The sequence below is a fragment of the Phalacrocorax carbo genome, chromosome 9 (assembly GCF_963921805.1).
Source record: "Phalacrocorax carbo chromosome 9, bPhaCar2.1, whole genome shotgun sequence".
In the NCBI taxonomy this organism is placed as follows: domain Eukaryota; kingdom Metazoa; phylum Chordata; class Aves; order Suliformes; family Phalacrocoracidae; genus Phalacrocorax; species Phalacrocorax carbo.
Window position 1 is genome coordinate 14,157,310 of NC_087521.1, and position 27,945 is coordinate 14,185,254.

The 27,945-nt window shown below is 46.1% G+C and overlaps 1 protein-coding gene across 5 annotated transcripts in view; it reads left to right on the forward strand.

The window, feature by feature from the left end:
* Positions 1–27,945, forward strand: part of ADCK1 (aarF domain containing kinase 1) — a 94,216-nt gene that overhangs the window by 34,869 nt on the left and 31,402 nt on the right. For 4 of the 5 annotated variants that reach the window (XM_064460492.1, XM_064460490.1, XM_064460489.1 and 1 more), the window contains exon 4: positions 8,308–8,511. The exons of the other annotated variant lie outside the window; for it this stretch is intronic. In XM_064460492.1, the coding sequence (XP_064316562.1) occupies positions 8,308–8,511 (204 nt within the window). The remainder of the gene's footprint in view (positions 1–8,307; positions 8,512–27,945) is intronic. 5 annotated transcript variants of the gene reach the window in all.

The following is a 27,945-nucleotide window of genomic DNA, read 5'->3' on the forward strand; positions in this document are numbered from 1 at the left end:
TTGGAGCAAAATGAAGATGGAACACGAGCAAACTATCAGCACTGGTTGTGCATACACCAGCCAGCAAGGGCAGAGTTTAAGCAAGGTGACTGCTGGTGCTTCATGCTGCAGTCGAGTAACACTGCTTCCTTCTCTCAGAGCAGCTTGGGAAGTGACTGGCTGAAGAAACGGACCACAGCCCAGCATAAATGTTTCCTGAATCCAGTACCATCTCAAACTAGGGGTTTCTTGCTAGGCCACCCCTTAGTGACCTGTACGGATTGTTAGGAGCCATGTTGTGAATCAGGGTATTCGCAGGAAGAGCATGGAAGTATGTGTAGTGTAGGTGGGAGGTCAATGTCTGTGTGTGCTTGTGTGTGGAAATTCAGATGCCTGGTGGCTCAGACAGTGAGAGCTTGCACATCTGTTCAATGTGAAATGGGCTGGCCTAGGTTTGGAAAACCCCCTCCTGATCTCCAGGGAAGGTTTGCACAAATCATGAAATGTGTTTGCTTTAATTTCATCTGCCTTTAGCGCTGGTCATACCAGGCCCCAGCACCAACACCAGATTTCAGCTGTCTGACGCAGGCTCACTGTGTATCCTTCCATTTGTACAGAGTTCACTGGCCATCCTGCTAGCTGTGTGACTCCTTGTTCCCATGTTTGTGAAGCTGAGAAGCTAAGAAATTGTCACTTTAGTCTAGGGGATCATCTCCATCCTTTATCCTTTGCAAGTTACAAAGCTCTCTTTCTCACTTCCTGGCTGTCCCACTGGCAACCTACTGTTGTGCTAGAATTTCTGAAGGATTTTGATATCTGCTAGGACTATTTTGAGCTATGGAAGTCAAAACTGAGATTTAGGGGGATTCCTTTTTAACCAGGATCTGCACCAAAGGGAGCTAACTAAAAAAGTATAGGTCTGAAAAGGTAACAATGTACCTGCCTAAGGGGAAACATGTGGAATGCCCTACTCTCAAATGGGGAGGCAGAGACCCATAGGTAAATCTTTAGGAGTGTTATAAAAACTTACACAAACAAATAATGAATTATTAGATAGTAGGGTACATCACAGCAGGAGTTATTCCAATTCCAAAGATGTGGATCTGTCCATGATCAGAAGTATGATCAGTTAGTATTGGTATAAGGAAGCATTTGAATGGGAAATATCTGGTGAGCATAGGAACGAGATTTTGTAAAAGGTGGGCAGGAAAGATAGTACGAAAAGGAGGCAACAACAATTCCATTTAGACTTGTGTCTCTCCTTGCAGCACCCCTGCTGTCAGTCAGTTTGATTACCAGGCTGACAGTGTTAGTGAAGGCTATAGTAGCTTATATTAACTGTATGCTTATTCAGATTTGTTGAAAGAGGAGATAACAGCTGCTTGGATGCAACTACACTGTCATTGCAATGGGTTCTAGGTTTCTATTGCTGTTTTAAAAGTTCCCAAGTACCCTATTTACTTCACCAGTAGCTGTATACTTCCTAAACAACTTCACAGATCTTTTGGCATGGCACTTGATTTCAGTCTGTCACTGTGTTAAATAGAGGTGGACATTTTTTCATTCCTTTCCAGTTTGTGCTGTCCTGGGTCATCTAAAGCTGTTCCATAGTTTTACCAGTCATGTGCATAAGACCCTGTCATTATCAGGGGTGGCACAGAAAAGGACTGTGGCTGAATTCCTTTCCTATCTTCTCTGATATGTCTTTTTTCCCTCCCTGACTTACCATGTTTTGGGGATACCCTCTACAGAGGTGTGATGACATCCTCTCTTCCCTCTGTATGGAGTCCAAGGGACAGACTGGCTCTTCCAGTCCAGTCTCCTGCTACTTCAGGCATCCCTGGCACACTTGTCTTGTCCAGGATGGCTGACAACATATATGCCTGGGATGCTCCCACACACTGTGTGCCGCAAGATACTTCCCAACATCTCAAAGGTTCAATATGAAAGACCATGAGCCAGCAATTCTGCTGTGCCATGGGTAGAAAGCAGGAGTCCATCACCAACGTCCCCAGTCCTGGCAATGGCAGGTAATTTAGTAAATACAGAAGATCCTTGGAAGCAGGTTGAACCCCAGCAGAAGTGGTGACCGATTTAACCGGAATGTGGGAGCTGGACACACCAAATAGGTTCTTTAAAGACTTTAATGATGCTGGGAGCATCAGTGGACTGTTTTCATTCCGTCTCTCACTGTGGCTGATCAATAGGGTAATTTTTGTCTTGATGCCTTGAGCAAGAGTGTTTAAAGCCCTTTAGACATTTTATTACACGTAATGTTCTTATGAGTCTGTAAAATGGGGGATAGCATTCCTGAGTTTTGTAAAGAGCTTTGTAAAAGCACTTTTAGAGATGAAAAGCTCCATATAAAATCAGGTATGGTTGTTTTATCATAAATGTCTAAAGCCTTTCTGAATTTCATTAAGCTCTTGGCTTCTCTATCCTCTGACAGTGAGTGCCACTGGTTAGCGCTGTACTGTGCAAAATGGGATGGTAAAAAAAGAAAGGTTGTTGCTTTGTGGAATGCCCTATTATTTGCTGTTTTGTGAGAGCTGGAAATAGGTGTGGGAGATTTTCTTTTTATTATTTTATATAACTCTTCTCTCTTGTACATCAACTCTCTAATCTAAACAGTCCCCTAATATTTCAAATCTCTTTTTTTATAGAGTCTTTTCAAGTCCATGATCATTTTTCCCTGTCCTTCTCTGTCCTTTTTCTTCTTTACCTCTTTTTGTGATGAGTTGTCCAGAATCCAAGGTGAGGTTGTGCTTTCAATTTATACAATGGCATTTTGATATTTTTAATGTGTTACCCTTTTCCTTTCTTTACACAGTCAAACAGCTTGTTTGGGTTCTCCTGACTCCCACTGTGCATTGAGCAGGTGCCTTCGCAGAGCCCTCCACAACAATGTGATGCAAGTTTTGGGTGGATATAGTTAATTTAGGGCCCATCAGTGTGTGCAGGCAGGATAAATTGCACCTTCCAATACGTGTAACCTTGCAGCCACCTATGCTGATGGTGATCTGCCAGTCTATTGATTGTTCACCGGTCTTTGGTAGGGACTTGGCAGGGCTTATTTTTCTGTAGTGGTGAATAATTTCTGTTGCGTCTCATGGAAGTTTTGTCACTGTACCGTTCTCTCCTTTGCCTGATCACTAGCAGGGAAATTAAACCTTTGTGTAAGAGTGGGTGTAATGGGACACTCTGCTGTTTGTTTTTAACTGTTATGCAGGTCAACCCATTTACAGTAGAAAGCCTCTTCTGCCTTCTGGGTGCTACCTGTACCTGTTTCCCTTTTCATCACATTTCTCAGTGTTTCCAGTGCTAGTTCAGCCTCACTGGAAGTAACAGCATTGCAGGTGCTAATGTAGACAGTGCTTCTGCAGTATCACCTTGTCTAAAAGAATTCAGAGCAGGTTGAAATTAAGCTGGGGTAAAAACATCACTAAATGTTGCAGCCTTGTCCTAACTGGAAAGTCCCCCACTGCTGCTGTCTGTAGTGCTGGGCTTGGTGTTGCAAAGTGGGAATTCTGAGCCGGGAATGGGATAAAATGAGCAAGTGATGTAAAGGAGCATTCTTACATCTTCTCCAACAATTATTCTGTTTTCTGTTCACTCTTTGTGAGGGAATTTATTGAAAGGCATTTGAAAGTTCCAATAAATATCTCCCTTTTCTCTTTTATTGACCATTGCATTAACATGCTCAGAGTATTTTAGTGGACTGGTGAAGAATGATTTTTTTTTTCTCCTCTCAAAATCCCTGTCAGCTTTTTTCAGGCATATTACATTTAGCTAGATGATTTTTAGTACTCTCTGTAATTATTGTCTCAACTAATTTAGAATATTATACAGAATAAAAGCTTGTAAAACTATAATTTCCCAGATTACTCTGGATTTTTCTTAAATACAGGGCAACATTTGTTCCCCTTTGGTCCTCTGGAAGCTAACAGTTTTAATGTGTGATCCCCTTTCCATTATGATTATTAGCATCTCAGCTAGTTTTTGAATTAATCTGCAAGGTTTATATGATTGGAGTTTTCAAGGTATTTTCTGGAGACATCTTTCTTGAAATACTGTCTTGGGGACTGTATCTCTGTTGTAAGCAGTGGTGGGCAGGCTTCCCTTCAGCGTCCTGCCCCATGCAGGGAATTGCCTGCAGCAGGAGAATGTGCCTTCTTTCCCTCTCAGGTTGGGAGTAGGTTGGATGCGAGTGGGCACCATGTGGCATGGAGCTGTTCCTGCTCACCTGTACAAGAGTGCTGTCCAGTGTTGAGGTGAGAGGAGGAGCAGCCCTCTAACCCTGTCTCTGGGTGAAATCCAGCTTGTTGTCCTTTGTGAGATGTCTGTGTTTGCAGTGTTCCTGGAGGCAGCACTCATCATCAGGAATTTCTGGTGACTTGTTTGTTTTGTCTTTGACTAATTGCATTTCAAATTTTCTCTCTGCATTCCTAATCCTCATTTCACATTTTGCCAGCTATGAGTATGCCCTTCAGGGTTGGAATGACTTTTCTGAAGGATTTTTCATATCAGGAGTGCCTTCTACCACTTACCTTACAGTCTTTAGTGACCTTTCTGAGCCCTTTTGTCACTAGGTCTGTCACCAGACACCAGATGCTCAAGTTTTCACCAGTATATTTTAACTTTGGTATATATTATTTTCTGCTAAATTAATTTCTTTATCTTTAAGACCAGATTAGCAACTGCCATTTTGAGACACTTGCACGTCTGATGCTCTGAAGAGCAGTTCTTTGCCAAGGTCTCTGTGAGTAAAGGCTTCTTCAAAAGCATCAAAATTACTTGAGGTCTCCTTGTACGTCAAGTGTAAATTAAAAAATGTGCCTTTGCAGCTCTGCTTGCTGAGTATGTGCTTCATCCCAGAGGTGCTTCCTCTCCATACCTGACAGTTATTACTTCCATTATGGCCCATATGGAACAATTTTAATAATCAGTGTTAATCCCAATCTACCCAGGGTTTAGGTAAACCACGAGTCTGACAGCCATGCTGTGGGCCAATGGAGAATTTGTCCTGCTGAAATTCGGGGAAGGGGTTTGAGACAGAAAGAGATGCCCATGTGGACTGAGGAGAGAACCATGTACACACTCAGATAGCATTTGTGATCTGAAGTGCTTCCCGAGGGAGGCTTATTCTTGGTAATCCTTGGTACATGAAATTCTTCCTTTCTCTGCAGTGTGCTCCTAGGCATGCTGCATACAAGCAGCTCCCTGTCCAACTAGCCATTGTTCTCAGCTCTTTTCCCTGATAAGAAGAATGTTCAAGGTATTGCTTGTGCAACAAAGAGCAATATCTTGTAAGATTTCTTGGAGAAAAGCTCTGAGACATTCTGGGCATTTCCATTTACGCTGCAGTTTCTTCAAGGTAGGACAGAAACATGGGTCAACAGTATCAGACACAACAGTAGGAATGTGGCACTCTTACTTTGCCTATGATTAGGATAGCATCATCTATCAGAGAAACAAGTGCTGCATCTGGACTGTGACCTAGCTTGGGAAGATCCAGGCAATTAATAGATAGTGTTATGAACATTTTTCTGCTAAAAAACCTGACCTGGTTCATAAGAAAAGAGACCTTGGAAGCTGCATTCACAGTTCTGCTTCATTCTCACTGTACTTCTGCCTCTGCTGAGGGCTGGAGTTTTATAAAATGTAGAGCTACAGATAGATTTCCTTCTTTTGAGACAGGTTGCCTGGTCATTTTCAGTCTCCCTAGCAGGGGCAGTAGCTGGCATTCCTTGGTCTGGCCAGCCAGCCGGGACAGCTGTCTCTTAGGAGTTTTAGCCAAGCCAGTTGTGAGAGCATGGTGGAGGTATGCTGTGCATGGGGGGTTTGTGCTTTTTTATTCCTGGAGCCCTCTGTAAGGATGCTCTTGTCTCTCTTGGCCTGGACTGCTGTGTCCATGAAGCCAACTGAGTTCTCTACAGGGTGGGTAAGTTTGGGAGGGCCAAAATATCCTCTCTCCTTGTGCTAGAGGAGAGAGGAGCTATTTCTGCCTGCTTCTCAGCCGTGACCAACATGAAGATACACCCTGCATCCAAGTGTGTCTACAGCCAGTTGTGTTTTCAGCTACGTGAGTCTTTCATCCTGGTTTTTCCATCTCCCTTGGCGATCTGTGTGGGATGGGGAGGTGCACTGGAGCCAGCTACCACCTCTACCTCCAGCTGGCTGCCCAGCCTCATGCCCAGCACCGCGCTACAGCCCCAAGGGTGCTGCTACTCTGCTCTGAGCCATGCCTCAGCCTGGAGTCATTTGATGGGCTCCAGCTGTGCCTGTGGGAGGTTGCAGGACCCTGTGCTGGCCTGTGCTCAGTGCTGGGGTTTTTGGAGCACATCTGCAAGGAGCCTTGCCACTGTTTCCCACCTGTGCCCTGGGCTGTGGCTGTCCAACACCTCGGGGGCAGCCAGCCAGCTACTGCTCCCCTTTTCCTTCGCTGCTGGCAGGGGTTTTCCTCCACGGCTGGAGGCACTGGGCAGAGGGCGATTATCAGAGCTGCATAAAAGCTGTTTGCCTGTAATGGGCTGTCCTCCTGGTGCTGTGACAAACTACCCAGCTGCTCTGGCTTCCTCCCTCCCTCTGCCTTTCTCTTTCAACCCATTACTCCCTCACCGCTTTTCTTGCTCTCTCATCCTCTTTCACAGCTTCCTTTTCTTGTCCCCTTTTGGCCTGCTTTTGCCCCTGCTGCACACAGGGAAGGAGAGCAGGGAAACAGCCAGGGCGCAGGCTTGCTTGTTACAGCAGGAGCTTTAAAGCTGTTGTGTAAAATGCAGCACAATAACGTGAGAGATTTCAGGCATGCTCGTGGGTGTTATTTTCTGCTTATGTATTTGTGAGTCCTTTTGAGCAGGCAGTATGCTGGGGGAAACTCACTCTCTTAGCGTGAGTTATGCTTGCACATGTGCGCCCACCTAGGAGTGTGTGTGCGTATGTGTGCATCAAGCTGCCAAGTCTCATGCACTGAGTGTGAGACTTGCACATTAGGCTTTCTCCTCACACTCCCCCAGGCCTGTGTTTTGTGCACTTGCAGCTCAGCACCCAGTCTGTCCCCTGATGCATTCCCAAATGTGAGACACCCTGTCCCATGATGTGAAAGCACTGCTTTGCATGGAGGGCAAAGACAGCCACTAAGTGGGGAGCGTGTGGGGGTGTGTGTGGTATTCATGCATGTTTGTGGTGTTGTTCCTTTCTGTCATGTACTTCGAGGCTTTTGGTGGAGTCCCTCACCACAGGATCTTGGGCAGATGAGGTCTGCAGGCACAGGGTTTCACCTTCAGTGACATCTGACACAGAAACCAGAGGAATTAGGAGCCTCCATGCAGCTAGGTGTCAGGCATTAACAGGAGATGGGTGCGGAGTTATTTTTTGTCATTGATTTGCTTAGATTTTATTAATGTATCAGGGTAAACTTATCTGAAATTTATTAAAGAATATTGAGTATAGCTGTGTCCTTGGCAGGAGGCTTTTCTAGTGAGAGTAATAAAGGCAGAATAAATCATTGTCACTGAAGGATGTTGTGGCTGGTGTGTTCTTGAGAGGCAGAATGAAGCTCAGGAGCTGAAATCCAGACCAGGCAAGTGGTCGGTGATGGGTTTTATCATTTGGTGGCTGCATTTTGGCCAATGTGAGCAGAACTGGCAAGTCTTCTAATTCTTAGTTTCTAAACCTACTGGCACTGTGGACTTTGTTGGCAATGTAAGCAGTAAGATCAAGACCTGGCTGGACTGGAGGGATTTAATTTCCCCTTGTGGTGTGTCAGAGTGAGCTGAAGAGGATGAAGGACAGCCCACATACTGTCTTCCTCACTGCCAAATAGACATCTGTAGTTTTGATTTTTAACAGACTCTTTTTCCAAGTTCCTGGAAGTTTCTGGGAAGGTGTCTGTGGTTTTCTTCTCACTTTAATTCATCACACTTACACTAAGAGTCTAACGCACGATTGTGGTCCTGACTATTGTCTTTTGGCAAAGGGTTTCCAAACTGTGCATTGCAGTGAAAACTGATGCTGCCCTATGGCTCATCATCTTATTCTGTGCAAGGATGTAGCCCTGGACAGAGCCAAAAACTAATGTGCCGTCACTGATCATGGTGCCTGTGCAAACAAGTGGTAAAACCCATTATACTCTGGAGCATCTTGTCCTGGTCTGGTCTAGCCCCTCTAAATCAAGCCAGAGTCCTAATACTTAGGTGTCACATGAGATGATGATGCCCAAAATCAAGAAGGGAAATCCCAGGTCTGTTTAAATACTGGACAAATAAAAGGTGGGCTTGTGCATGCAGCAGACAGCAAAAGGGCTTGGCTGATGTTCTGGTCTCTCTGCAGGTGCATCTACGCTCTGCTGAGCGCCTCCGGGAGCTGTGCTGTGCCAACCGAGGCACCTTCATCAAGGTGGGACAGCACCTGGGAGCGCTTGACTACCTGCTGCCTGAGGAGTACACCCGCACCCTCAAAGTGCTGCACAGCCAGGCCCCACAGAGCACCAGGCAGGAGATTGAGCAAGTCATCCGTGAGGATCTGGGCAAAGAGGTAGGGGCAGCCATAGCCTGTGTTGGCTTCTCAGGCCTTAGCAAGCCCTGGGCAGCTAAAAGAAGGAAACCAGGAGCAAAGAGGTCCCTGGTAGTTCTCAGCTGCAAGAGATACCAAGGGAACATATCTCCTCCTTGCCCCTTGGGAGAATGCCATGTGAATTTTCCCTGTCCATTGATGGGCATTAATGGCAAGCTTAGGAAAGAAGAAAGTAACAGAGGATTAAGGGTGTGAGGGCTGCCAGATGGAAATGGCAGGGCTCAGCAGAGCAGCGTACCTCAGAGGTTACGCCAAGACTAACAGGGCTGCTGGAGGTCAGGATGGAGGGCTGTCTGCCACACTGAGGGGTGGGAGATGGAGATATTGATGTTCAGGACAAAGATACATTAGCAGGGCTCTGTGAGGGACGACTGCTCTCCCCTAGCTGCACTAGACCAATTCCAGCTAGCACTGACAACCTTTTACTTTCTCGAGCCCCTAATTAACCCTCAAAGAAAATAATAGCATAAATCACTTTTGGTGCTTGCAGTTAGGTAATACAGTAGCCCAGGATTTTGTGTCACCGTTAACCCTTAGCAGCCCACAGAACTGAGATCAGAGGTGGGTGCCTGTGTTCATTAGATATAAGTAACCACAATATTTAGAGAGGGCATTTTGCTACTTTGCATCCTGCCCCTTACAAGAAGAGGTCCCCTCACACTCCAGCCAAGTTTGAGGAGAGGCATTTCAAGGATCACAACTGACATGATGAGAGGGAGGCAGGAGGGAAGAGTGTGCAAAGGCAGTTGAAGAGGAGGTGGGTGTGAGGGAGAGGAAGACAGGAGACTGAAGAATAGAAGCAGTGTGGACATGTGTTTTGGGGTGTTCTGGGATGTGTGACTGTGTGGTGAGGAGGTATAGGGGTAACATGATGGCGTAAGTGAAGTATTTGCACCTAATGTGAGTATATTACGGGCAGATTTGGATGGGGTGTGTCTGCCTATGTGTAGTTTTAGGGTCTAGGTATTGTCTAGTTGAGAAGGACAACTAGTATTTCCTCTCAGTTTAATGACAGGGTTAATGTCTGACCTGCAAGATACTCCCTCTCTCAGTGCTGCATCCTTGCAGCATGGCTGGTACCAGCTATGTTTCATACCTCAGTGGATAGATGGAGCAGGGCAGGCTAGCTGCTCCCTGCAGACCCCTGTTGTTCCATGGGCCTCTATCCGGCAATGTCCTCTGCAGAAGCCACGGAAAGTCACCCTGAATTTAGCCCCCATTAAATGACCACAGTCCTGGCTCAGTTTGTGTGGCATCTCTTAGGCTGAGCCAGGTGCTCAGAGGTGGGCCCGCTTCTTTTCCCTCAAGTGCATGTTCAGCTGCCACTGATACTCCCTGGCTTCTTTCAGCTTATTGGGAACTCGATGAGCCTTCCATGCCTCATTGATTCTCAGCAAGGCAGCTCGAATCCAGTCTCCACAGCAGCCTTCCCTCTTAGCATTCATTCCACCCACATGGGCAGTGCTGGGCAATATTTAATTTTAAAGAGACAGAGAGAGGGGGAAAAAAAGGTAGAAATGGGAAGAAAAGGATAGAGGGGAAATACTAATGAGAGTAAGATAGTGATAATAAAAGAGAGAAATGAAGAGAATGACATATATAAAAATAAAGGAGCTGCTGAAACTGGGCAGTATTAAAAGCAGAGGAAAATGACCATTTCTGTTAGTTACAAGGTACCAAATAAAGGTATTTAAAAGCAAAAGAGATTTGGGGAACCTCATGCACCAAAGTTGTCTTTGCTGGAGTCCAGAGGATTTAATAGGATTACTTCAGGAACAAATTTTATTCCAGTGTAGCTACATCCTCAGAACATTTTAAATAGCTGAAATATAGATCACAGAAGGGCAAGGTGGAGTGTCAGAGCAGAGGGGAGTGCAAAGGGGGATCCTGAAACCTTCCCCCTTGGGACCAGCATCACACCTGGGAACTTGCAGATGAATTCAAATAGAAGAGAAAATGGCAGTGAGGGAATCTTCCCAGAGAGCCTAGGCCTAACCCTGCTGCTCTCGAATTCAGAGGTAAGGCTTCTAGTTCCCCCATCAGGTGCAAGAGCAGGCTTCTTGGATGAATCTCGAGTGTAGGCAAGAAGTGATTACATATAGTTGGGGTCTGTGCAGAACAAATGGGGGAAGTAGCAACTGGAGATACAGAGGTACCTAGGGAGGAATGTGACAAGCTGACAGATTAGGCAAGAGCTTGCAAAAGGGCATGAAGATCAAAAAAAGCCAATTTCGTGTATATAAGCATTTTTTCTTCAGTCAATTAGAAATAGTCTGTCTTCTGATGTGACCTACTCCGGAGAAGCTTATCAGAGGCTTGGATGTTTGACAAATGGAGTGATTTTGTGGGAGAACTGGCAAAAATGGAGAGCATGCCAATGGGACTGGTCTTTGGGCAAAGGCAGAGGGCTTGTGAGGTGGATTTACAGCAGTTTGACATGGCTCTGTTGTCACCACACAGACTTCACAGACTTTCCTGAAACCCTGCTGATGGGGTAACTCCCATTCTAGGCCAGCATCATGGCTGGAGACAGGGAGCTGCAGCATGTAGCATTTCTGCATGAGCTAATGGACTGATTTAAAGGCAAATGGCATGTGTGCTGCTCTGACACAGAAGGAGAAGCATCATATATGCTGACTAGTGGGTTGCCCTGTCAAACCCTGTTTAAAGTCCAGAGTGAATCTGTGGACCTACCAGAGATCATTGGGGTAAAAATAATCAGTAGTGAGCAGATGCTGGCTTTCTAATCTCAGCCATAGTGGGTTGACTAAGTGATGGTGAGAAGTGATCATTCTCTTGAGCGTTGTACACAAGAGGTTGGTGTGTGGGTGGAATTCTCAGGACAACATGAGTAGTAGCAGTGGGAGAGGCTGCACAAAGAAACCTTTGCAACAACTCCTAGAAGCGATCACCAGCAAGATCATAGAGTAAGTCTTTTGGGGAGACGGTGGAGATGCCACAGGTAGGGCTTGTTCTGGATGGATTGCTTGGATCAGTTGGGAAAAGCTGTGTGCATAAGAGTGGGTGATGAGAAATGAATGAAAGAGTCTCTCCTATCTCTGTTCTCATCTTCCCTGCTTGAACAAGGTTCTGAAAGTGAAATGGTGTCAGACATGTAAAATGAATGCAAAATGAGTATGTTCCCTACCCCACAGTTGTCATTTTCTCTTCAGGGCTATTAATGACACAGGGAAAAATAGCTGGTTCAGCTAAGCTCTCTAACTCAACAAGGTGTATGCAGAGCAGAGCCAGGAAACTTCTGGTGAAATTTGGACACCAGACATTTAGGGAGAAAGAGCGCTGAGAGGCTCTGGAAGATGAATTTTTGGAGTGGCTGCACCTTAAAAGCACAAAATCATTGTGCTTGAAAACTAAAAATGACGGAAGAAATGTTTTGCCAGCACTGGGATTTAGAGGCATTTTCTCCCTTTGGTAGGTCTGTTGGAAGAGGCTGGCTCGTGGCCGTGGGATATAGGCATACTGGGTAGGTGATGCCAGTTTGGTCGCAGAGCAGAGGTGCAGAACCCAGGGTGTCTCTGAGTTTAGCCAAGCCAGTTCCACCTGACAGCCCTTCGGTTTCTGTCAGAAAGGCTTCCTGTAGGTCTTTCTGTGTGTGGCTTCCATGGACAAGTTGCTCAGAGGACCTTATTGCTCATTGCTAAGACTGATTGGACTATTGTGAAACTCTCCCCATTCAAAAATAAATCTGCATCTCTCTGCTCTGATCAAGGTCATTCCAGACCATTCCTCCTCATAGGGCTGAGTGGCTGCAGGATGACTTGGCAGCTTTTACAACCCTGCTCTTCCAAATACCCTTGATGTTTTTCTGTTGTCTGGCTCCAGTACTGGCCAGTGCAGTCACTAATATGGCTCTGTGGGTCTTGCTTCTCTGCTGCTGTGCAATGATAATGAGCTTAGATACTGTGACATCTCCTGACTTCACTGTGTACTCCTGTCTGTGCCAGCGCACTCTTTTTACCTCTTTCTAGTCCTAAAATACCTCTTAGTTTGCAGTCACCTGTCTGATCTGCACATCCCAGTAGGCCACAACACAGCTCTCAGCATGCTCAGCACCACTGTAATCCCTCTCCTGTGTACAGCGAGATGTCACATTCCAGACCCCATTGCCCATCAGCTTCCAGCCCATCCTCGCACATCAGCATTCGGTAATCACCTTTCTGACCTTTTCCCCAAGACTCCTTATTCTCCCCCTCAGAGTGTTTGTGTATTCCATACTCTACCTGGGCTTTTACTCATGTCGGAGGTAATTTTTCTTGGTGGGAGACATTACCTCCCCACCCATTTCTCACCACTGTCCCTTCAGAAATATCCCAGTGCTCCTTTCTGGCAGGTTCATGTCAAGGCTGGTCCTCTGGTCCCTGCTCCTTTGTCTGGTCTGAGATTGTGCAGTTGGAAGTTAGGACAAGGATAAAGTTAGCATCCCCGTGAGGCCAGCATGGTCCTAGGGAAGGTCTTTCCCATGATGGTGGGGCACCTGTGCAGCTGCGCAGCTGCACAGGTGCTCTGTGTCCAGGCTGCACCTTTGCCTGGGGGTGAGGGGCTGGTGTAGTGCACAGGGCCGGCCTTGCCTGCCGTGGGAGTGAGGGTCTCTCCTTCCTCCTTGCCCCTTGACTTATCCTCACATATCTGACCTCTCGCTAACAGTTGTTGAAGCTGTCACAGAGATTAGTGGAAATTGCTGAAGCTGAGCAGTCTCAGATGCTATTGAGGGATCCCAAGAAATCAGCTCTCTGCTTGAACCCCAGGTATCCACATCTGCACACATGCTTACAGCATTGCTGGTGAGTTTGCTGCACTCCAGGAAGGCTGAGAGTCAAAACAGGCTGCACAGGGAGAACACACAAGTGACTGAATGTGTTGCTTCCAGTGCTTGCTTTGTTCAAAGCTGGGAGAAAGGTCTGGGGAGAGCCCAGAGGTCAAGGCTTGTCTCTGCTGAAGGCAAATTGTATAAAGGGCTTAAATTGAAGAAAGACAGTCATTTGGAAGGATGTCAGTCCAGCTCTGCTTTGTGGGAGTGCAGGTAATGGGAAGTAGTTTCTAATTGCTTGATTAGCCAGCACCTCCAAGGAGACCATCCTTTTCATCCACAGTTAATTGTGGCTTTTACCTGTTGTTCAAGGACTATTTTGCCATTTGCAAGAAGCTTTCTGCAGCCATACAATAATGGAGCTCCCTGATTGAGCAGGACAGGACACGTCAGTGAGTTGACTGTGATTTGTAAGCAAAACACGTGTGGTAGAGGAACCTTCTGTGCTGGTGGTTTGTGAAGGAGGATGCATTTTTACAGATAGTGATGCTTGGGGGACCCAGGCTTCTGTTAAAGGGTTTTGGTCTCCTTGGATTCCTACCCTTTTACGTGGCATGACAGCACTGCTAGAAACAGATACTCCTCATCTGAGAAGTTGTTGTCCCTGCAGCAAAACTATGGCTAAAAAGGATGCTGCCATTTGTCCCTCTATCTTAATTTGCTCCCAAGGTTCACAAAGTGTTTTCTAGTGTTTCTGGGTACACAGGCTTTATTCATCTACTCTTGAAATGTACCCATACACACTTGGGAGCATGGTCCCTGCAATGATGCACAGCAACGCTGTTTGACAAAAATCGTATGCCCATGGGAACCTGCCGTGGGAAAGATTTAGAATGAGACCGCAGCAAGGTGCTAATGCTGACAAGAAGAGACTTCCCTGTCCCCGAACTGTTGGAATTTGGGAAAAGACAGAGGAAATAGAAGAGACTAATTTTTTTTCCTATTTCTGTATGCAGTCTTGGTGCAGCATGGCAGCCTTTGCTGTGCCAGTGACAGGGAGAAGGATGGACTGATTCCCTTCCTTCTGGAGCTGTTGATTAGCATTTTAAGCTCTGGCAAGACATATGCTTACTCCTGATTTGCAGAACTGTTGAAGCAGTGCTCAGCCCTGTGGGAGAGCCTTCAATAGGCTGTTGGGTATTGCTCTACATGTCCTACAGCATCCAAGTTGTTCCCAAGGGAATGTGAGCCACTCTCAGTAGCTGGCTCCATATGTTGCCCTAGAGAAGGTTCATTTACTCTACTAGATCAGAAGGTCTCCAGGTCACGATGCTGCAGATCCTGTTGTGGCCCCAGGAAGCTTCTTCCCAGGCTGGCAGCGCTGTCTAACCTATCCAGGATGCCAGGATGCGTGCCTGCTTCCTCTGGTGTTGCGCAGCCCTGTGGTCAAGTGTTCTGGCTGAAAGCACTAATGTGTGACACAGTCAGTGCATGGTTTCTCTCGTGGTTGCTTGGGGCTATGGGTCTGATGCTGAATGGCTCTGCTGAACACCCAGGTCTCCCATAGCTTGTGACCCTGGTTCTGCTCTTAAGTACCCTGCTCCAGCAACACTGTGCTGGGGTGCTCTGTGAAGTTGGCCCACATGTACATCACTAACAGACACGGGGAAACTGGATTGAGGTCAGTAAGAGCCTCCTCTGCCTGCTGTGGCAGTGTTATGTCCATCACAGGAAATCTCCCCATCCTGCATGACATTACCCACCCTCCATTACCCACCGGAGCGGTGGCCGCGCTGTGGTGGCCATTACACTGACAGTGTGAGGGGCTGAGAAGTGGGATGGGATGACTTGGCCCTTCTCCCACCCCTCTGAGCCACTCTCAGTAGGCCCGTCAGGGCTTCCAAACAGCCGTCAATAAAAAACACATTTGTATTAAAACTATAATGAGGAATAAAAAAACTTCACATTTTTTTCAATAACTCAGGATATAAAAAAGAGATTTTTATCAATTATGAAAAGGATTTTGGCCATAAAAAGGTAATTTAAAGAGTCTGAGATGGATGGCGAATAGCATTAATGTCACCAGAACAAATGGGCCCGCATTAGTCAACTGAAAGGCAGGAGTGGCTGCCTGTGCAGGTCCTACTGCTGCTGCAGCCTCCTCTGTGCTGTCCCTGCCCTGTCTCTGGTAAGAGGCCCCCGTCACTGGCTGATCTCAGTGCGGCTGCCTCTACCCTGAGCCCTTGTGCAGGCAGTAGCTGCCCAGAACTGCTGCTGCACTACCAAGTGCAAATGGGGAAGGTGAACAGGGAGCTTGGTGTGGTTCAGGTGGTCTACTTTGCTTTGCTCCTTGTGTCCCTGCTCGCTCCATTTGCAAGCTCCACCGTTATTAACCCTTGGTGTCATGACAAGGACAACCGAGTGTCCTTATTGCCAGGGGAGCTTTGGGACAGGGTTCAGTCCTCTCCCTCATATCCCCTGGGAGAGGATCTGGCTGAGTCCTGCTTGTGGCAGCCTCTTCCTGGGTGCTCTAAGCCCCATTGCCTAAGAGAGGGAAGGTTCTGTGGATAGATTAGAGGGTAATCTCCTTTGACTTCCTTCAAGTTAAGACTTAAAATACAGGAGGTTCGACAGTGGATTTTCTGAAGGATATTTTGGGGGGGCTTATGCAAGAAAGTGAAAGATTTGAGATCAGAAAATGTAATGGGGAATCGCGTGGTAAGGAGTAGTTCTGATCTGCATGCTTAGTGATATTTTTTTCTTTAATTTACAAATTCTTTAGGTGCATGGGGGTTAGCGTATGACATACCTGCACTGAATTTGTTGGCTCACAGTGTCTTCTGTGCAGATGGTAAGCTCTCTTCAGTATAGTTTTCCTGGAGTTTTGATGACACCCAAAGTGTTGCTCTGGTGCAAATCAATCTTAGCTGGCAATGGACACCACAGCTGTGTTGGGCTGTGTTTGGTGTCCATGTCCTGTGGAGGTTGTGGATGTGCTGCACAGCAGTGCCCTGGCCATTGGCAGAAACCACCTATCAGCACATGGGTAACTCTTCAAGTTCCAAATAATCACCGAAAATTGCTATCTGTAACTGGGATTAATAGTCCTTATGTGGCTTTCTTGCATATGGGGACTTTCTTTTTTTCAAACATGGAGTGTGTCTCATTTGCTCAGCAATCTCTGTGCATTTATGACACAGCAGGATCTGGGCAGAGGCAGAAACACTGAGCTGCCATGTAGATGGACTGGCTTCTGTCTCAAAGCCTGCTGCTGATACCCTCAGAAGTATTCTTACTTGATGCTCTGTTCTAGACACAGCTGGGTTTAGTATGCCTGATTTTCCTCTGAGGGAGCAGGGAATCCTGTCATCTGCCTGCCCACTGATCTTTTAATATCCTGCTTGATTCTGCCTGGTTAGCATCTCCTGTTTTCTTTCAGAATTTTATGTCCGCCCAGTTACTTGGCTCTTGACCCATTGGGACCATGAAAGCATGATGCAGTGAGTCTGGCGACTTTTGGCAGTAGGTTATTTGTAGATGAAAGAAATGACATAAGATGAAATATGGAGTTATAGGGCCCGACCTTCACATATCTGCATTTTCCTAATACGCAGAATAGACACATAGCATTTTTATGAATTTTTAAGATGTACAGTGATCTAATAAGCTGTTTTGTGGCACTTCTGGGATCACAAGAGCCAGGAGAAGTGTCAGGAGAGAGAGTTTGTGATTTCATGGAAGGAGGCAGAGCTACGGAAAGCACTTCAACCCTGCCTGGAGGTTTTCCTCCCTGTGAAAAAGCTGCTATGGGTTAGAACATTGGAAATTCTCCTCATAGGAAGCCTTGAACTCAACATGTGTTTGTGTTTTGAGAATTGAAGCACGAATTGGGATCTCAGGGGTCTTGAAGGTCTTTCCACCGTTAGTGAGCAAAGTGTGTCAGTCCCTAGTAGGCAGGCCAGCCTGACAGAAGGGAAGTTTTCTCATGTTCCCTTTGGAAATCAAGTTATGTTTGTGAACATTAAGAACATTTTGCACTTATTTGCTGTAAACTTTGCAGTGCTTTCATTTTACAGGATACATTGTTCAGAGCCAAACTTGTGAAGCTGTCTGTGACAACTGAAGCAATAAACTCACATGACCTATTGCTTGTGCCAGGAGAGCTCAGCTGAAGCAAACCCACAAGTTTCTCCCCTACAAAGCTCATTTAACCACTCCATCTAAAATTGCCAAGTTCTTGGAAGAGGCTGCTGAGCACCAACCCTTCCAAATTTCAAATGATTAGTAGGAAATACATATTAGTTGGCTCATTTCAGATAATGAAAGAAACTGAGATGGTATCAGTTGTGAGTGGAGAACAAAGCTAATTTTGCCAAACACCTTAGTGGATATAACTGATTGGTTCAGGTCTATTAACTGTTATCCCCATTTATCCAGAAAGTCTAGAAGGGGGCTAGAGCAATGAAAATTACCAGGGCTTGTTAAGAGGGGTTATACTAAAGAAGTTTCTCCATGTAACTTTTACTGCCCTCCCCTTTGTGAACTGCTAGTGCTTTTGCCCTGGCTGCCAAGAAAACCTCTAAGCCCACGCCTCCTGTCCCAGGCTGTCTTTTGTCCTTTGGACCATAACCTAACCTCTTCCTCTTCTTTTAATTTTTTTGTTTGTTTGTTTGAAAGAGCTGTGAGGCTGGTTCTTAATGGGGTAACCTGTTAAAGGCCCTTGCAATCATCAGGACCAACTCAGGAATTACAGGTTGGCTGAGACACTGAATGATTCTCAGTGAGTGAACAGGGACAAAGGGAAGGGTATGGACTGTACTGGTTCTGTGGGCCTTATCTCTCCATTACAACACAACCATAGCACACTGATGACAGTGTGTTGGGTTGAGCATCTCCAGTGACTTAGTGTCCTGTACCCAACGAAGGAGGGGGTGCAGCCTGACCAGTAGCAGGCTCAGGGCTACTTTCTCCTGGCTCTGCTCTTATGAGGCATGTCTGGAGTAGATCTCAGTCCTCAGCCCTTCTTTGGTGAGGTGGCTCCCGAGGTTATGATGAGGTGTTTTTGAGATGGGTGCCTCTGCTTACATTAGATAAAATCCACCAAACTGCTTTACCTCATCCATAGGCGCCCAGCGATTTTGAACTATAGGAAGCAGAGCTAGATACCAGTCAGTATTCAGAGGCTCCCTGTCCAGTTCCTATTCCAGGAGCTGACTCTGTTGCTCCATCTGGTTTTGAGCTGCATCAGCCCTGTGGAGGGAAATCAGGCAGTTGGATTCTGATTCCAGAATAGTGGGTTTCTGTCTTGCTTGGAAATGCATGTGAATTAAACAAAATTAACCCCCTACCTTTGTTTCCTTAGACCACTTTTCTCCTTGTAACAAACTCTAGCAGTACACCCTGGGGGTGCCAGAGGAGAACTTACATTCAAGGTGGAAGACAAATGAGCTATTTCCCACTGCACCCTGAACTGGCAGCCCTTCCCTTCACAATGCTTGTCACCCTGCAGTGGCAGCAGCAATGCTAGCCCTGTAAGTGTAGTTGATTTATGTTAACTGTTAAAACGATAATGTTTAATCTGTAAAGTGCTAATCTATTTTTTATGTTGATTATGAATAGGCCAGCTGTGCCTACTTTCCTATTCATAGAGTTTAGTGAACAAGTCCATTTCACAGGCTGGGTTTGGAGGGTGATTTACATGAGAGCAGACACTGTTTTAAGGAGAGTAAATCAGCTGAGTTACACCACTGAACCAGAGACCTGGCAGCCCAACAAGAAGATCTGGGGGCAAGGGAAAAAACATGGGAAGAAGAGGAGGAAGAGACAGATAATAAATAAACTGTAAAAGGAGCAGATGGATCAGAGCAGAAGCATGAAAAGTAGGGGAAATATGGACAGAAGAAAGGAGAGGTTGATACTCAGAGGAAAGATTGACAAGAGGGAAGCAGGAAATGATGTGGCTGGCTTAGCAGAGTACTTTTCTCTCTGTGACTGGTCACTAGGGGATGGACGGAACCTCTTCCCCAGCATAGCGCCAGTGATGCTGTTGGTAGTCAGCTATGGATTTAACTTGCTGTGTAGTTGTCTCTCTCAAACGACTTTTCTGGATCTGGATGTTTTTTCAGAGAGTAGGCTGCAAAGAATACAAAATCAGGGTCCCATACAGATGTCTTTGTAAGTTATTCTACCTCAACTTCTCTTCAGTCCCTGCACTTTGTTCTCGGTGGTGTGGACTGCTATACAGCTGTGCCTCTTGCATGGACTGGCCTGCTGGTTGTGCAGGTGTTTCAGTATCCCATCAAGGCACAGTCAGCACCAGGAACCGGCTTATGAACTTTACATCTTCAGCGGGGTGTTACTACTTTCTTAGCACCTTTCTTCTAATGTGGTGACCTCTCTATATCCCATTCTTGGTACGAATTCAATTCAGGTAGAGCTGCCCACATCTGCCAGGCTACATGTACTTCCATGTCCACCTCAGATCCTCACTCCTACTTCCCTTTCCTATTCCTCTGGGGCAATGCTGTGCTTCAATAAAACTTTATCATGCTTGCATCAATGTAATTATGACCAAAGCCTGAGGAAGGGATGTAGCTGGGCAGAATGTGGCTGGGACTGGGCTTTGCCCTCTGCATGTTTTCTTTGTACTGTGCCTCTGTGCAGCCTGGTGACAGGCTGCTGGATTGTGCAATGCTGCTTCTGTCATTCCCGCTCTTTGTCCCAGGCCTGGAAACACTTTTCCCTCACCCCTTTCTGAGGATACACAAAAAAGCATTCCACATAGTACTCACAAGAGTATGCCTCTCTCTCTTTTTTAAGAGCTGGAGTAGAAGGATCTGTCAGTGTAGCACATACTCACATATATGCAGTGCTGTCCTGCCAGATATAGAATCATAGAATAGTTTGGGTTGGAACAGACCTTTCAAGATCATCTAGTCCAACCCCCCTGCAGTGAGCAGGGACATGTTCAACTACATGAGGTTGCTCAGAGCCCTGTCCAACGTGGCCTTGAATTTTTGCAAGGATGGGGCATCTGCCACCGCTCTGGGCAACCTGTGCCAGTGTTTCACCACCTACATTGTAAAAAAATTTCTTCCTTATATCTGGTCTAAATCTACCTTCATTTAGTTTAAAACCATTACCCCTTGTCCTATTGCTACAGGCCCTACTAGAAATTCAGTCCCCATCTTTCTTACAAGCCCCCTTTAATTACTGAAAGGCTGCAATAAGATCTCCCTGGAGCCTTCTCTTCTCCAGGCTGAACTGCTCCAACTCTCTCAGCCTGTCCTCATAGGAGAGGTGCTCCAGCCCTCGGATCATTTTTGTGGCCCTGCTCTGGACCTGCTCCAACAGGTCCATGTCTTTCCTGTACTGAGGACCCCAGAGCTGGATGCAGCACTGCAGGTGGGGTCTCATGAGAGTGGAGGGGCAGAATCACCTCCCTTGACTTGCTGCCCACGCTTCTTTTGATGCAGCCCAGGATACGGTTGGCCTCCTGGGCTGCAAGCACACATTGTTGTCTCATGTCCAGCTTTCAATCCACCAGTACCCCCAAGCCCTTCTCCACAGGGCTGCTCTCAACCCCTTCATCCCCCAGCCTGTATTGATACTGGGGGTTGCCCTGACCCAGGTGCAGGACCTTGCACTTGGCCTTGTTGAACCTCATGAGGTTCACACAGGCCCCCTTCTCGAGCTTGTCCAGGTCCCTCTGGATGGCATCCTGTCTGTCAGGCATGTCAACTGCACCATTCAGCTTGGTGTCATCTGCAAACTTGCTGAGAGTGCACTTGATCCCATTGTCTATGTCATTGATGAAGATATTAAACAGCACTGATCCCATTATGGACCCCTGAGGGACACCACTTGTCACCAGTCTCCATCTGAACATTGAGCCACTGACCATCTCCCTCTGGATGTGACCATCCAACCAGTTCCTCATCCACTGAGCAGTACCCTGCAGTGTAACCCTCCACTGCCCCGGCATGCCCTGCCTCTGCACATATGCACAAACACCTGCCCTGGCCCTGTTCTTCACTTGCCTCTCTGTGGATGGAGGATTATGCCTACCGTTTGCCACACAAGCTGTGCACACAAATGCACTGCCCCATGCCTCCTCCTTAACTCTCTGTGCAAGCCCTGGCCAAACATATACCCTAGATATCCCCTCATCACTTTCTGTATGGTCACATAAGTGTGCCTATAGACATATTTCCCCACCACCTGTTCTCTCATACACTTCTCAAAGCCCCCAGGCTTTCAAAGCTGAATCAGGGACGTTTGAGATGAGGCACAGGTGATGTGTGTTCCCAAAGGTCCCTATATATCCTCAGGCTCTGGCAGCTGGTTATTTCTCACAGGACTGCTGCTGTTGTGCAGGCTTACTGCTGACAGGGCCCTTGGGGCATCTCTGCAGTCCTCAGCAGAGCCGCCCTTTGCCTGGCTGTGACTAAGTGGAGCCTGTTTGTTGTGGGTCTGTTGACCCTTTCCTACTCGGGTGTCAGCCAGTGCATGGCAGGGATGTGTTTATGCCTGGAATCAAAGTGGCCTTGGAAATTTTGATTCTGGGTACTTTCTTAAATCTTATCTTCTTGCTTAAAGTGCCAGCTGGCCCCTTCTCTGTGGCATTTTGGGAGAGGTTTCATCTTGATATAAGAAATAAATTTTTTACATTGAGAACTGTCAATCATGGGAACAACTTCCCCAGGGATGTGGTAGAGTCCCCATTACTGGAGGTTTCCAAGATGTGATAATCTCATCTAGGCTCCCTTTCCCATGAAAGGTTGGACCAGATGATCTTTTGAGGTTGCTTCCAACCTGGGCTGTTCTATGATTTGATGATTCTTTCCAAATGTGCTGCCTTCGCAGCAGGCAGCTGGCATCTGTAGAGATAATATGTCAGTTTGGAATATGTCTGCAGGAATTCGATCAAGGGGTTCTGGATACGTTGGGGATCACCATGTGTCCTACTATGTGTGTGGCTCAAGAGAAATGGGAACTTTGCAAGTGACAGAGGGAGAACATTTGGATTGTTGTCACCTGTCACTTGTGAGCATTAGTACTTGATGTCTAGATTCAGACCTGGCCTGGAAATGAAATCTGGAGGGAAGTCAATGTTGATGATGAGACCAAGGCTGCAGGCATGCTTGAAAGAAAGTTTGTGACATTGTCCGTTGTGATGAGAGAGGAGACAGGAGGGATGGTTTGAGTGAGAAGATCAGGAACTGTGCTTTAGCTTTGTTGATGTGAAGAGAGATATCTCTCTGAAAGATGTCTGAGAGGCAGGCTGAAATTGTAGTTAGGCTAGAAGCAGGGTGATCTAGAGTACAGAGGTAGAACTATGAGTCACCAGAAAGGAGCTGGGAATTTTATGTGAATTATTATCCAAATGCAGTGGTGGGGATAGGGGCTGTGGGCAGAGCATCTCCAGAAAGCTGAGAAAGTGATAAGGAAGCTCCACAGACATGCTAACAGAGCCATTAGAAGAGCAGAAGGGTGAGGAAACTGCTCCCTTTCTTAGGAACTACAGGGATGTTCCTGCTATGTTAGCAATTTCAGCTCTATTGCTTGGGAACTGAAGAGCTGCAGAGAACACAGTAAGCCTCAAAGATCTCAGTAGAAAGTGGCACTACTGCTCCTCCTGAACCATGGAATAAGAGTCCCTTTGGGCAGATGGGATGCAGAAGGAAGTTAATTGGCAGCAGAGAGTTGTCTTCTGCCCTGTTCTCTGCACACTGGTATATGTAAGAGCCTCCTTTATTAGCAGAGGGAGAAAGAGAGAGAGTGCCTTCAATTAAAACACAAAAAATGGCTGGGAGTGGAGAAGTTGTGTGGTCTTGAAGGATGGTGATTCTAATCTGTCTGAGTGATTGACAAGTGTGGCTCCATCTTCACAGACAGGAGAGATGTAGGTGAAGTAATATTTCTCCAAAAAGACAGAGAGAAGAGTGGATTTAATGAGCATTGCTCATGCAGGACACAGCTCAAGATGAAAGAACAAATAAAGATAAAGGGAAGCATTTGTACATGCAAGGGGAGGGTGGGGAACATGGGGCAGGTTGGAGCATCTGCCCCATAGCCTGCCCTATTGGAGGGAATAAGTAGCTCGCAAGTCACTACTTTCTTTTTCAGCACAATGGAATGGAAGGGAGGGAACAGGAATATATATGTATATACATGCCTCAGCTTTACTCTGCTTTGGTCTGTGTATTTTGCATAGACTATAAGATGCTTATATCATGCAAAATAGAGTGCACAGTGACACTATTTAGTACGCACTTTGAGAGATTATCGTTCCCCACCTTCTCTCTCCACACAAGCATAGTTGCTTGTGGGCTCTGGCTTGACTCGCTGGATCAGGAAACTCTGGCTGCTGTTGGAGGCCAGTCACAGACAGAGACTGGGTTGTGGAAGTGGTTTAAGGTAGCAGGAAGTAACTAGCTGCACCAGATGTTTATCCTGAGATGTAAAGAAGTGAGATGCTGAACAAGCCAGGTCATTGTGCTGATGGACTGCCTGGAAACAGGAAATGAGCATTTTCCCAATGGCCACATCAGAGTTAGAGGGACTGGTACTTCATTATCACTCAGGGCATTCCTGAGGAAATCACTGATTGCAGTGGCGCAAGGTTCTTCCACCTTCTCTATAGGGAAGTGACTGGGCTTGCAGCTTAAAATTATGATACAGCTTCCAACAGCAAAATCTTTCCTTTGGTAATGGACATTTTGGAAAGAAAGAGCTTCAGGGAATTTAGTTCTGAGCATGGGATTACAGGCATGGGGGAAAGCTATCTGCATTGTCTGAAATGGAGTACTTTGACCACGAGTAATGTTCACACTGGTGGATGGGTTAGATATTTGTTCTGAGACATCCCAGCTTTGCTGTTTCCTGTGTCTGGTTTGCCATATGTACTTGTGCTACCGAAGATGATGTGCTAGCCCTGCACATCTGGAGTCTGCTTTCCTAGTATCCAGGTTGATATCTGCCTTATGCCAAAAGTGCAATGTGCAGTCTCTCTGCTTTCAGGGTGCTTTGTGAAACCAACACTTGGACAAAGAACAGCTGAATGAAGCTAAGCATGGAAGAGGCTGTGGTGATGCTAGTAGAAAAAACTGTAGGTCTCCAACTGTTGAAAGCATTGACTCTCGGGATGCTGAGCTAGTGTGTTATTCTTAGCATTGTGTGTCTCTGGAAGGTGGTAGGACACCTAATAGCTTAACTGATTAAAAACATTTATCTCCTTGTGCCAGTCAGGAGGATGTTCCTGAGCCCGTTAGGTTCCATGACAATCCTTGCTTTTATTGGACTGAATATTGGTGGGAACCATGTGTAAGTGGCCCACCTTTCAGAGAGATGGGAGATGAGTCCACCTCACAGGTAGGGTCTCAGGAGATGCACATCAGCTCTGTCTACTCCTTGCTGTTACTGCCTGTTGTAGCTGTCACCACTGAGATTGGTTTTGATCCAGGATGAGTGATATTCTCAGACAGTTCTGTCTTGTTTTAAGGATCTGACTTTACTCAGGAAAATAAATGAAGCTACCGTGTGTGTGTCTGAGCACAGACTATTAAGCAGGAGCCACCAGGGATGGAATAAAAGGCGCTTTTCCTCAAAAGTATGGCTCTATAACAATTACAGGTACTATAGGAAGTAGACTGATACTGTTGCTGTACAGCTCAGTGGATGGATGAGATGAAAGCAAGGGTGGCTTCATTTAGGCTTTCCCACTGCTTTTCTATCAAGAAAAGACTACAGAAAGAGGGTGGTAGGTGAGCAGAACAGGGAATAGCCAGGATCCTAGGTATCAGGCAGTGAATGAGTGAGCCAACTTCAGTCTCTGGATGATGGGATCAAGGACTCTTCCTTTAGCGGAGTTCATTTTCTGTAACGTTCATGGCTTTGTGACTGGGAAACGCTGTTGGTGGGATCCCAGAGAAGATTCTCAGTGACATAGCTGGTAGTGGGCTGCAGAGTACCAAAGTGGTACCAGGTAGAAGTAACAGGAAAAGATGAACTTCATATCCCAGCTGGCTCACAGGCCTTTCCCAGAAGAAATGGACAGCCCTGGTTTTGTGCTATTACGGTGCAGTGTTAGCAATGATTAACCAAGTCAGCAGTGATCAGTGTGCCAGGAGCAAGTGTATACCATTGGCAGACGAAGTTACATGTCTGTGGCTGTGTGTGTAATAAGTGCTCTATATGTATTATACAGATACGTTTTTAAAAACATATTAAAGTTACAACTTTGGTCCTGAGAAATTAGATAAGGGCAGATTTATAGCTGACTGGACAGTCCTAATTCTGATCATCCGTGCATAAGCTTTGTGACATAGTGTGGCCCAGCATCACGTGGGATATCAGGGAGAACCAGTGTTAGGGCTCAGCTCTTCCAAATTCTAGGCAGGAACCTTAATACACATCTCCCCTTGAAATGGATCACATTGCTTTGCCATCCTGTGTACTGAAAGATGCAGGGATTTTGTGTAATAGGCCATATGTAATTGTTCCAGTGCATCAGAGTACACACATACCTTTTACCTGTGTTCACTTGGATGCAGTGCATACCTCTATATACGTGCACACTTACATGTACATGTAATATGAACACCAGGGAATCCATTCAGAAGAAAACCACTATCCTGTATATATCTACAATATTATTAAAAATATTGAGTTAATAAATACATGTTCTTGACAGATACATTTAGGAACCATCAATTAGGCTTGGCATTCATTAGGTGGGGAGAAGTCCAATCAGATTTCACTGACTCAACAAAGCTGCCTATAAATTGTGGGCTGTTTGTTCTGACGTTTGATGAATTATTCTTCATAATCCACTGTCTGCTGCGATAAATCTAATCTTTCAGTTTTTGCTGTCTTAATAATTCTTGGAGCAACACTGTGACATTTTGTTTTTGTAGAGGGGATAGAAAGGCTGGGGCAATGGAAAAAACCCTCGTTTGCTGTCTGGGAAGTAGATCGCTCTACTCGAAAGTAACATTTTATCACACCTAGAATTCTGGTCTTGCAGATTTGCAGGGATCAGTGAGTGCCATGGACAGTTAGGTGTATGTTCCTGAAAAGATGACCAGCCTAGGATGAGGTCCATATTCCTTAAACCTAGTCCAGGAAAGGCATTCAGACTTTTGAGAGCAATAGAGTCCTAGTGTCAATAAAGTGAATTCCCAAAATTGTGGGAGCTATAAGCCTTAGAAATGCTGTATCAGACATGGAACTGAGTAACTCTTCAGGTATTCTACCAGATGAAATAGAGGAGACATTGTACTGGGCAGTGTTAAGATGGCAACTGCAGCCCCCAAAACTTCCCTGGGAAACCTGCTCACTTCCCAGAGTGGTATTGTGTTGGTCTGTTTTCCAGCAAGCTCACGAATCCCATTATCGCAGTGCCCTGCACTGTCTCTGCTGGGAGGCTGCAGACAGCATGATCCCTGCGTAAATCCAGAAAACTCCTGCAGACTGAGCTGACCTTAGCAAATCGCTATCCTTGGAGTCATGATTAAGAGGGGACTGTTCAGTGCTGTCTCTATCAGGAATGGAAAACACATTGAGTCACCTCATCAAGGGAATTCCAGCTTGGAGAATCACAGCAGAAAGATACGTGCAAAAGTTACGTACCTTAATCACTTTCTTGCTGTCAGCTTCCGCCATGCCCAACTGTATGGTTCTCTTTGTCTTAATGGATTTATACCACCTTCCCCATGTGCATCTTCCTGTGCTGCTGCATGGCATCAAAATGCTAGGAGGCTGTAAGCTGCTCCTGGCCATCACAACGCAATACTGTTGTTAATGGAACTCTGTTGTATCATGGCCTATGGTGAGTATCCTGGAGGCATGAAGTTCAAGTTAATCCTGCGTTGCCCAGTCAGCCCCTTCTGAAATAGCAGGACATCTCATAGATTGCTATCTCCAAATACAAAATGCAAGACTCAGGAACAATTACAGTATGCTGTGATCAGAAGAGGAGATCTGCTGTGAAATTGTTGTTGAGGTTTTGAATTTTTCAGTTTGCATCACTTTTTGGTGATAAGAGAATAGCATCGTCCCTGCTGGGCCCCTTTTTGTGAATTATTTTGAGTGGCTGTAATTGATGAAGCTGTGGAGCACAGTGGAGTGTCTGGAGATGGCCTTTGTCTGAGATGGTCTCAACTCCTGCTGCATGCTCCCCAAATGGCATATTTATGGTAATTTTGGTATCAGAAGCAAATTTATTTTCTGAAAGTTACATGACAGACATTTCAAGAAGATGCACTGTTACCAGAGCTCAGGATTTACCCTGGAGACTGGGCCACTTCCAGCTCTGGTTCCCCCATACCCTTTGCGCTCTCAGAAACTTAGAGGGTCTATCAGTAACTTTCTAGGCTGTCAAACTGCAACTGAGTCCCAGGCTAGCAGCGGGTGAAACATTCCCTCCATTGTCCATCCTGCTGTCATCGAGGCAGATCAGTCTGGTGGGAAAAGCTTCTGAAGAACGTAAGGATGACTCTACATATCAGACCAAAAGCTGAAGCCCACCACTCTGCCTCCAGCTGCAGCCAGTGTTAAGTAAGAGACAAAGACTATAAAATCATGGCAAGCATACTGTTAAGCTTTACCTGGCATGATCTTCCTGC